Source organism: Apostichopus japonicus, chromosome 8 (genome assembly GCF_037975245.1).
Source record: "Apostichopus japonicus isolate 1M-3 chromosome 8, ASM3797524v1, whole genome shotgun sequence".
Lineage (NCBI taxonomy): Eukaryota > Metazoa > Echinodermata > Holothuroidea > Aspidochirotida > Stichopodidae > Apostichopus > Apostichopus japonicus.
Window position 1 is genome coordinate 6,529,514 of NC_092568.1, and position 12,364 is coordinate 6,541,877.

Below are 12,364 nucleotides of genomic sequence, written 5' to 3' on the forward strand. Positions count from 1 at the left end.
GACTGGGGTGGTCCTTACAGTGACATTTCTATATAGCTCATTCAAGAATGCTGTCACTGAAATATAATTCTCATGATTCATGTACAAGATATAGATCTACAGATGGTTATTGACAGCTGCTTATTTTGAGACTAGAGGAAAAGAATTTGTCATGCAGAGATGGCACCATAAGAAATTAACAGAATCATGAAAGTATTCTATTCCATATTAAAATACAACCACTCACACCTGCTCTCAAAGTGGAGCAAAGCATCTGCTCAAGAGGTTAACCTAGCATTAAAAGCAGTTACGGAACATGTGAAAGTGTCAATTGCCTGAGCTGAAAGATCAAGCAGCTTCAGTTTAAATACTGTGATACAAGGTTGCAAACCTCTCCTAGAAACTGTGCACTGCCACCCTGCAAAAGTGGAGTTACCAGTCCTCTGCTAGTGATTCCTGTAATGAAGTATGATTACAGAGACATATGATAACAATTATTTGATTATTGATCACTTAGGACTTGCACTTTAAGTAGCTATTTGCACATACGGTAGCTAACTGTCAGCACTGTGAGCAAACCTCCCAAGTCCTTCTTACAGGAAGCTTGCTTCAATCAAACAGACACATTTGTCCATATTGGTATGCAAAGAGCAAATTTTAAAAATGAGTTTCTCCACATATTCTTCATTTGTTTGAGAGGCTAAGATATGTAGTATCAAAATTATACCCAGCCCAATACAAATAGCTCCTTTTATTCAGAAAACTTTGAAAGGAATATTCATTTTAAGTGAAGCTTTACTAAAAAAGTTATAACACTGTCAGCATGCAGTGAAAAATCTAGCTCTTTTGTTGCACTTTATCACATATTTGCATTGTTGGGCATTTTACTTCTGTATTAAAAAAAAATATTCCAACCCATCATCATTTATCTTTAAATGATCATTGTATACTTAACTCCATCTACTTCCCATATAGTACTGATTGATCACTGAGTCCTTTGTTTTAATAGCCTGTAGGAAACATAGAAAGTTCTACTGATATGGTAATTTGTTAAGAGACACATGTGGCCTAGGTATCATCAGGTTTTCCTCTGTTGGTGGCTGGCAACTGTGAAAAACCAGACTGACTGTATCTGCATGTTGCCCTGACAGGGACAGGGGGTAATAACTTAATATCAGTCTTGTCAGCTGTTTCAATTACCTCCATACAAAGAGCTTTAAACATACCATACAAATAGATAGTCATTTCTTCATCCTGTAGCCAGAGACTCTTCAAAGTGACATTTTTTTCTACTTATTCAATTTCCTAGCAATTATGCAAAGATTACTTCAAAATTGATCACGTTTCCTGTATCTTATAGCAAATGTTATAAATGCTTATAAACATATTTATTGTGGAATCAAGGACTCTGACATCCCCAAGGAAAGTAAGGCAAATTGTTCAACCTCTGGCAAACTAGATTGGTGGTGTACTGACTCCAGATCAGCTACTGCACCAGCAAGATGGCTGCTGCTGGTTGTGCTTGGTGGTACTGACAATTGTGTTTGGTTGGCTGACTGCAGATATAATCCAATAACATGACAGTTTTGGTTATTAAGTTGGAGAAAAGACAATTAAATAAAAGTAGTGGCTATAATAAAAGCTCATACTTGCACTTTCGAATCTCCCCCGCCCCTTCTTCCTCCCATTCACAGTTGAGATATTAGTGATTCAATCCTGGATTTAAGTGGTAATTTAATCAATTATACAAATCCCAATTGAAAAGTGGAGAGGTGGGGAGGGGAGATAAATGATCGAACATGATAAATCTGAAGGAGTGTGCCTGTAGCGCACACCCGGAGCACCTTGGCACAAAGCCTTTATCGGGTGGGGTCCAGGGACCCGTCTTAGGCTCCTGATGGGGTCCGGGAAGCCCTGGCGGGGCCAATTGGGACAACTCACATCTACAAATCCTCAAGTTTGCTTCTGTTTGGTCCCTGCAATTGGTATGTGAGTCATACATATATTTTAACAGAAGTCACATCTGACAAGTGATTAGACTTAAATTTAGAAAGACTTATCTACTTAACATTTGGGTGTATCTTAGGGCTTTTATCATGTTTGATAAAATGGAAACTTAAACCAAAAACAATGATTGATTTCAAGATGATTTATTTTCTGTGTCTCTCAATTAATGTTCAATTAGGCATTGTAAAATTACTTCAAGATACTGATTTAATACAATTAATGTTTAATTAGACCTTTGTAAAATTTCTTCAAGATACTGATTTAATACAATTTGATAAATTATACGACCGCAACAATGATCATGAGTACTGGCTGATTCGACTAACTTTTCCAGGCTCACTTACCTCTCAAAAAACTACTTGACAAGTTGCAAAGCCTGGGGTCACACATGATGGGGCATCTGATCGGCGATTGGTTCAATATTACCTAATGCTGAACAAAATTAATATTTATAAAATCATTGAATCAACCAATCATTCATGAGTAAGAAAGAAAACAACATGTCTTCCTACTTTTTAGTAATGTTTATCCTTGTTTCAACCTTAGGGCTCCTACACTAGAAGTCTGAAAATGGATCGAACAAATTCTTAAGTATTTCTCTAATCTGGAACCGTGGGTATTAATGAGGTCAAAGTGCAAAGGGTTTATAACCTTGCAGGAGTTTAATAGGAACTTAAAGGTGGTATAATATCACTTCATGACATGAAACAAACTCGTGAAACCAAACAAATGCACAGTCATCGCATCTGCAACAGTACATATACATAACAGGCGGTTAAATAAACCTTGCGTTCTTTTTGGATGCTATTCCTACAATACGTGCCTATAATTATGAGGTTGCATAGTGCTGACTAATGAAATCAGATGAAATGATATGATAAATTCGCTAAAACTAACTGAAATAGCGCATACTGTCCAGGCATTCACATTATCTTAAGCCTAATTTCATTAAGTGGAAATCTCACGAAGACAGCTTCCCCCTCCCCAGGCTACGGCCCTGTACTTGACATCAGTCACAAATAAAGTATTTTGTTCACAACAACATGACTAGCAGCTGAGTACCCAGGCTTAGCACCATATATGTATGTCTCAAAACTCTTGTGATACATAATCATCTTAAAAACATTTAAAATTATCATGACGGGCAATGCTAACCAAACTGAATGTACAATATATTGTACACGTAGTGTTCTATTGTTTGTACATGAAATACAATGTACTATAAAATATGAAAAATAATGAACTGGAAAGAAGATTAACAAACGCTGCTTGCTTTCATTACCTGCTGGCTTAGCACATATCCTCAGTGGTGTTTGGGCACAGTTCCTCATTAATTCTTATTTCAACCCAGTTGAAAAGTTATATTTTTCATTGTGGTGTTGAGCAGATGAGAATAAAACATTAATAAAGTTCTACTAATCTCATAGCACAATGTTTGAGCTCCTTTTATGAAATACACAAGTTATTATGAGCCAGATAGGCGTAGCGCTTACACGAGTCAGTCACTAAACCTGGGGGGTGGGGACATTTGATATCATGTCCCCCACTCTTCAGAAAGTGGGGGCAATCTGTCCCCCTGTTCCCCATGATTGACGCCCCTGGAATTGGAAGCCCTACGCGATCCTGGGACAGGATGTTTACTAGAAGAAAAGGTGCAAGACCAGAAGCCATGTGTTATGAAGCACTGCTATAAATATATACTACTAGTGTGCCAAATTACCCACATAAAACAGACACAAACAACAAAACTTGTGTACTGTGATTGCAATAAATGACACTTGATAAATAACAATTTACATATTTGCTGCCAATAAATGAACCTGTAATTGTTAACTGTGTCTTAGCATTTGCTGTGAAAGTAGTTTACAGCTAGACAGTAACCTAGACGTGTGGAAGAATAATTGGGATACTGTCATGACCTGATTAAATTATGAACATTCGCTCACCTTCCCTGAGGCACTAGACTCAGAAAATAATAATATTGTGGTCTATTAACACATCAAAGTAATCCCATACATCAATAGTAATCAACTTTTCAATTCCATCAAGAATGAAAAGGAATTATACTGGTACTTTTTCACCTTGAGGCTTGATTTGAGTGTCTTCTGGTTGACTACCAGAGATTGGTAAAGTGTCAAATTACTGGTGAAATGTCAAGGTGTGTTTTACTCAGAAGGATGATGGAACTAAGTCTGCAGATTGAGGAACAGCTCCCTGTTGAAAGTACAAGTACAAGGTGGACAGCTTAGTTTAGTGGAAGAGAGGATTGAGGGGCATGTATTGGCTTTGGTCAATCTGTTTCAACCAGGCTCCTTGTTAACCAAGTGTCAATGAAATGTCTGACATGATTGACAGAAGCATTTTATTGGATTTGAAAGTATAGCAATCAGTGAAATACACTTAGCATGTGTCGACACTAACTTCTGTTCAAAAGTAGTCCTTTATCTGCCTATGTGCATGGCTAAGGAGCGTATTGAGACCATAATTAATGTGCAGTTAACTTTTGTAATATGGCAAGTTTTGGAAGAGTCATCACTCTGGTTTGATAAACAGTTCATGACCGTTTTGTTGACTGAATCCATTAATATTACATCACAGATCATTTAAATATGAATCAGCATGACAAGCTTATGTCTTTATGTTTCAACATTTAATGGGCCAGTCATTGTATCAGGTCTAAGTACTGTAGTTTGTCATCACTTGAGCCAAAGCTGTGATAGTCACGGCATCATAGATAATTTATGGCATACACTTGTCATTCGTGAACTTTTGTTCAAGGGGTTAAAATCTGAGCAACCTAAATTTTTCATTTCAGTATTTGTTATTCAGTATAAAGTAATCATCAAAGAGCTATTTTTAATTTCCATCAGAGGTGAACCTTGCCATCATAAAGCAGTTGACATGTGTTTATGGAAGAATGTTCTATCTACTTACCCTGTAACAAAAATAGCCCCATTAATTGTGTATAATAAATTTAAGAGAGCCAGAATATGAATGTCATATTGCCAATGAAGTGGAAGACTAGCATGTTCAGCAACTTATCTGCAAGGATTTGACTTTGGTTTATAATAAAAGATGTTTAGTTTTCTGAGACTGATATTATGATATTTCTCTGGAATCCAAAGGCTATAATTAGGCCAGTCTTGCATTTGTGAGATTAAATAATGCCAGTATATTGTAGAATATGGCACTTACAATAGAACACATTTAGAGGAAGACTGAAAACCTCCGAGGACATGCCATATTGAAGGACTGAAAACCCCAGAGGACATGCCATATTGAAGGACTGAAAACCTCAGAGGACAAGCCATATTGAAGGACTGAAAACCCAAGAGGACACGCCATATTGAAGGATTGAAAACCCAAGAGGACATGCCATATGGAAGGACTGAAAACCCAAGAGGACATGCCATATTGAAGGACTGAAAACCCAAGAGGACATGCCATATGGAAGGACTGAAAACCCAAGAGGACATGCCATATTGAAGGACTGAAAACCCAAGAGGACATGCCATATTGAAGGACTGAAAACCCAAGAGGACATGCCATATGGAAGGACTGAAAACCTCAAAGGACATGCCATATTGAAGGACTGAAAACCCAAGAGGACATGCCATATTGAAGGGCTGAAAACCCAAGAGGACATGCCATATGGAAGGACTGAAAACCCAAGAGGACATGCTATATTGAAGGACTGAAAACCCAAGAGGACATGCTATATTGAAGGACTGAAAACCCAAGAGGACATGCTATATTGAAGGACTGAAAACCCAAGAGGACATGCCATATTGAAGGACTGAAAACCCAAGAGGACATGCCATATGGAAGGACTGAAAACCCAAGAGGACATGCCATATTGAAGGACTGAAAACCCAAGAGGACATGCTATATTGAAGGACTGAAAACCCAAGAGGACATGCCATATGGAAGGACTGAAAACCCAAGAGGACATGCCATATTGAAGGACTGAAAACCCAAGAGGACATGCCATATGGAAGGACTGAAAACCCAAGAGGACATGCTATATTGAAGGACTGAAAACCCAAGAGGACATGCTATATTGAAGGACTGAAAACCCAAGAGGACATGCCATATTGAAGGACTGAAAACCCAAGAGGACATGCCATATTGAAGGACTGAAAACCCAAGAGGACATGCCATATTGAAGGACTGAAAACCTCAAAGGACATGCCATATTGAAGGACTGAAAACCTCAAAGGACATGCAATATTGAAGGACTGAAAACCTCAGAGGACATGCCATGTTGAACGACTGAAAACCCCAGAAGACATGCCATATTGAAGGACTGAAAACCCCAGAGGACATGCCATATTGAAGGACTGAAACCTCAGAGGACATGCCATATTGAAGGATTAAAAACTCAGAGGACATGCTATATTGAAGCATTAAAAACCTCAGAGGACATGCCATATTGAAAGATCAAAAACCCCAGAGGACATGCCATATTGAAGGATTAAAAACCTCAGAGGACATGCCATATGTTCAAGGATAAAATCGCAAGTTCTCTTCCGGGAAACAGTCCAGCCAGCGGGAAGGAGATTTTTTCTTTTTTCTTAGCGAAATTCTTCTCCTGGGAGGGTGCTTTTGCCAGGGCTGGGGCAGACTCCCATTCTGTAAATATTTGCTTGTATTTGTTTCGCATGTTTTAAAAATAGTAGTCTGTTTTTTCCAGTAATTTGTTACTGCTAACCTGCAAGAGCCAATCAGGCTTGTCCCGCCCCCTCCGACACAGTTTGATACAGTAGCATGATTTACATCAGCCTAGGTTTAAACCATCGATAAACTATGTTATAAATGTAATGTATTACATTATGAATTCCCTCTTCCTCACAAGTTAATTGTCATAGTATTTTATTCTTTGAAACAGATGCATTTAAGCAAATTTATAAATTTGATGAATCCTTTTCCCAAAATATAAGTTGCCAAAGCCAAAATGTGTATGTAATATTACCATTCCCCTGTTGCTTTGCAAGAAAATACTTTTGGAAGCTTCCTTATTGAATTTTGGTGATCCCTGACGGTTCTTGATAATCCCAGAGGTTTTAATAAGCCTGTACATTATTGAACTCTCCTGAGCAGCCATGGTACAAGTGAGGTGTTTTGTATGTGTACATACTGTAAAAGTATTGAAATAGTTGTATTAGCTATCAATAATGATATTTTATCCCCTTTTACACTTGGCTGCTGTTAGGCCTCTCATTTTGGTTAACATATATCAGCGATTGACATAAAAGTATAAATGTCTAATGTGTGTCTATGCAAGTTTATCACTGCATGATAGATTGAACAGTTTACTGGCAGTAATACTATCCATCTTTACCACTGATGATACAACTAGTCAGATAACTCTTTCCAACTGCAGTATTTTGATTTCAAAACAGGACAACACAAATTGAAGATCGTCCCAATTCGAAATTCAACAGTATATCTGCAATGACCAGAGTATATGGACCACATAATAAAGGAACAACAAAATCAGCAGGTAAATCTATTTATCTTTTTCTTTGTTACTTCATTTCCTACTTTGGTATTTATTACAGAATGCCAGCATATTTGTCTCTCAATCTCATAATGCACCAACACATGTGCATGGCATCACCCCTTGCTCAGGATGACTCAAGGGAGATATTTCATATTGATACATGAAAATTTAACAAAATCTAAAACAAAGGAAAGTTTGCAGGGCATATATTGTAGGGCATAGTTTGCAGGGCATATTTTTATCTGATCTTATCTGGTTTACAAGATTTTTAAGGTGAAATTATTGCTGAATTCAGCTTTTCTGTTCAGGTTTCCTTGTTAACATTGGTCCATTGTTGTATGAATTTTGATATAAAATGACCTTTCAGAAACATGTAATAAACAGTTCATCCTTGACAGTTTGTAATACATGTATATACATGAACTAATATCAACTAATTCAGCAAGAATCATGTCAATGTTGTTCTTGAATTACTACATCCAGCCAGACACTAATTCCGTAAGGAATCATTCATATATGCTTTAATCAATATTTGTTAGAAGTTCTCTTCATATATTTATACTTGACAAGAAGATAACAACCTTTGAAGCTACTCCACATCTTTCCTTAATCTTACTTATGTCTATTTCCGTTTCTGTGTTCATTAACTCATCTCATTTCTGTTTATCGTACTCATTTTGATTGACTGCTTCCTCGTCCAGGAAGTTGTTTTTTGTACAAATGTTTCTTTCATTTCTGGGACTATCTACTTTTACTTATTAGGACATCCTCTTCTCACTGGGGAAGATTTGTTAATGTTTCATGTGAGGCATCCTCATAATATCAATATACTCACATAAAGAACATCAACATGTCCTCTCGTGTGAGGCTTAATTAATAGATAGCATCATTTAAAGGGTATCAGCAAGTCCAGTGTGAGGCTCGGTTCCTGTGTAACTTCACTGAAAGAATGCCAGCAAGTCTTGTGTAAGGAGTAACTATTACATAGCCTCATTTGAAGAATCCATACCACCTAGCCTCACTCAAGAAATGGGAACACCAGAGTGTGAGGCTTAATATGTATGTTACCTCACAAGCCTGACCAACACTACCAGTGTGTGGCTTAATATGTATGTAAAGTCACAAGCCTGACCAACACTACCAGTGTGTGGCTTAATATGTATGTAATGTCACAGGGGTACACCCCTCAGTCCGACAAGTTTTCAGTCCGACAAGTTTTCAGTCCGAAAATAAAATACACGTTTTCAGTCCGAAAATGAAATACACGTTTTCAGTCCGAAAATGAAATACACGTTTTCAGTCCGAAAATGAGATACACGTTTTCAGTTGGAGAATGAAAGCATGCAGTTTTAATGCCATAATGCCACAAATAAACGGTGACAGCCCGAACTGATAGTAAAGAAATCGATTGAATCTTTCGTATTATGTCTCACATCACCGGCCTCAACCCCTTAACAACTATCAGTTACAAACATATGTAATCCGTTCTTTGCTCCTTAATCTGCTTCCTGTATAGTCATGGTTTATTTGGTTCTAATTCCATCAATGCAATTTACACTTACCTAGCGTCATACTTTCATTGTGTTACATTTTGTAGTTTTCATTCGACTGCCAAGTATTGCTGACGAAGGTCTCAATATATTTTCTAAAACTTTACTCCTTATTTGTCAATTATGAGTCATATATATATATATATATATGTATATATATATATATATACATATATATATATATATATATATATATATATATATATATATATATATATATAAATATATATATATGTGTATACATATATATATATATATATATATATGTGTATATATATATATATATATATATATATTTTTGCAATTTTTGTGATTTTTGCAATTTAATAAAACAACATTCAAATACTTGAATATGTAGTACAAAATGCACAGAAGGTCCACTTTGTTGGGGCAGTTTTAGGTGATTTTGTGGTTTTCCCCTTCATACCAAAGTTAAGTGTACCACTGCCCTTGGAAGTCACCCCCCCCCCCATCCATAAACTGAACCTTCAGACTCACACATAGACTCGTAGACCTGACGTCAAACTAGGTAAATTGTTATTTTTACAATTGGACACATTCTACTAGGAGCAGGGATACTAGGAGCAGGGATATTATTATTATTATTATACGGTGGAGGGTGGGGCGTGACCGTTTGAAAATGTGATCATAAAGACCTCTAAATGCAATGATTATAAAGCAAACATTTAACTGATGTAACTTTGGACACTCCCTCACCCCTTCTCGGCCTCGTGCACCCCCTCACCCCCTTCTCCCCTCTTACACCCCTCACCCCCTTCTCACCCTCTTATATCCCCCTCGCCCTCGAACTCGATAATCTTGTTCATATACGATACTTTTCTTTCTACATCTTCTACAATACGTATAAGCAATAATACAACCGTCATCTTGTATGCAATTCAGAAAAGGCTATAAGAAAGCCTTGTCGTTAAACACTGGCGAGCAATAATTGATTCATTTATTAACGTAACGTTAAGTTTGACTTGACAAGACTCTTCGACCGAGGAGCCGAGGATTATGGTTCATTTCGTTTTATATGTTTACAAGAGGAACAATTAAAAATCAGTAATCGCACAAAATGAATTAAACTCGGGCTATGATTTTTTTATGAGGTAGTAATAATCTTGAAGCGAGCGACTTTTTTTTTTTTAATAATGTAGAATTTTGAAGCCGTGGTTGCTTCTATCAAGATTTATAATTTGTACACAATGATCAGTTTAAAGAAACACATGACGATAAGAAACCCTTTGTTGTTCATTTTAATTGTCTTTTATGGCGTTTAGAGATAAACAATTCAAACTCATGTGTGCGGCCTTTGTACTCTCAGTAAGATGTATCTATTGAGACAGAAATGTTCATATATATTGGCCATTCAAGTGATTCAACAGGCAATATATAAACTCAACATAATACGGTATAAACGGGGAGGTTTTCTGCTGTCTCTTTAGATTGTTACAATTTTTTTATTATTATTATTATCACCACAAGCATTGTAAATATACTTTGATGTAAATATATCTATTCTTAGAATTTTCTTATAAAGTTTCCATATTGATATTTTTTATCGTCATATGGCTTTATCACTGCTTTGCATATATGCCTATTATTAATAAAAATGAGCAAGGTTCAGTATGGCCTATATACGGTATACAAAGCCAATTTTGAAGGAAAATGTAGAGAGATCTTTTAGAAACATATCATCTTTTTTGATGATTAATTTTGAAAGTGTCTAAATGGTTTGTATCATATGACTAATTATTTCAGTTTTTAATATAATATTTCCGCGTAGACGTGTGTATTCCAGAAAGAAAAAGAAAGAAGCAGATATTAAAATATTATTAAAAGTTATCGCGTCCTCATATACTTGTAACGAACATAATTTATTATGTGCAAATAAAGATTTATTTTCAATATTGTACCCCGTCACTGAATATTTATGTTAATTATATCGTTTTCAATGTTACCTACATAAAAAGAACAGCATATCAAATTTTATGAGATGCAGGTAAACATTTACAGATTTACAGATATAAATCGAACATAACTTATACATGCGCATGTAGGGAATGGTTACCCCCGCCCCCCCCCCCTCCGTGCACGGACTCCCATGGGGTTTATGCGAGATCGGATATGAGTATAAAAATTAAATAGCAAACAGCATACTGCCTTGAGGGAAAACACTTTCTTCACCTTTTCCTCAGCTTATTCTTTCCGAAACAACATATATAAATATATATATATATATATATAAATATGTATATGTATATGATAATTTAATAATATATAGGCCTATATATATAATGAACAGAATATATTTAAGCTCCGACTGAGAACGTGGATTTTATGAGAACGTGGATTTTATTTTCGGACTGAGAACGTGTCGGACTGAAAACTCGTTTTTTCGGACTGAAAACGTGTATTTTATTTTCGGACTGAAAACGTGTATTTTATTTTCGGACTGAAAACGTGTATTTTATTTTCGGACTGAAAACGTGTATTTTATTTTCGGACTGAAAACGTGTATTTTATTTTCGGACTGAAAACGTGTATTTTATTTTCGGACTGAAAACGTGTCGGACTGAAAACTCGTTTTTTCGGACTAAAAACGTGTATTTTATTTTCGGACTGAAAACGTGTCGGACTGACAACGTGTACCCATGTCACAAGCCTGACCAACACTACCAGTGTGTGGCTTAATATGTATGTAATGTCACAAGCCTGACCAACACTACCAGTGTGTGAGGCTTAATATGTATGTAATGTCACAAGCCTGACCAACAATACCAGCAGGGTCTTAGCTAGCGATGCGTCTCGCCGTCTTTGAGACGGCTAGATCGAAATGAAAGACGGCCAAATTTGAGTGGGACGGCTGTTGAGACGCCAATAAATGGCTCTGTCCAGCCTCCCAATTTAACGTAACTATTAGTTATTTGCATGTACTGCTCAGTCAACGGGCGCAGCACGTTTAAAATGATGACACAACACTGTGAAATTAATCACTGAAAAAACCCTGACAGTCTAGTCAACAACACAATATGAAAACCAACACTCAATAGCCAACCAACTAGCTAGGTAAAGAAACTTCGTTTTGTTGCGTCATCATTTTGGCACACCTGTGTATATGTATTTTTTTCCTCCTAGCTAGGTGTTGTGTATCATGGTACTGTGGAAAGAGTGAGCTAATATTGACAGCTCCTGCAATGTTTTCCTAATATACCTGAAAAGGCAGTAGGGAAAATTTTGCGTCGTAGTAACGACCATGCAGTCTGTCTAGTTACAAAATGGCGCGAAATTTCCGTTAATTTTTTATTAATGTGATAATGCG

At 36.6% G+C, this 12,364-nt stretch overlaps 1 protein-coding gene across 6 annotated transcripts in view; it reads left to right on the forward strand.

Moving 5' to 3' along the window:
* LOC139970567 (tubulin polyglutamylase TTLL5-like) overlaps nt 1–12,364 on the forward strand; it is a 185,279-nt gene that overhangs the window by 98,361 nt on the left and 74,554 nt on the right. For all 6 annotated transcript variants that reach the window (XM_071976367.1, XM_071976363.1, XM_071976365.1 and 3 more), the window contains one exon: nt 7,389–7,489. In XM_071976367.1, the coding sequence (XP_071832468.1) occupies nt 7,389–7,489 (101 nt within the window). The remainder of the gene's footprint in view (nt 1–7,388; nt 7,490–12,364) is intronic.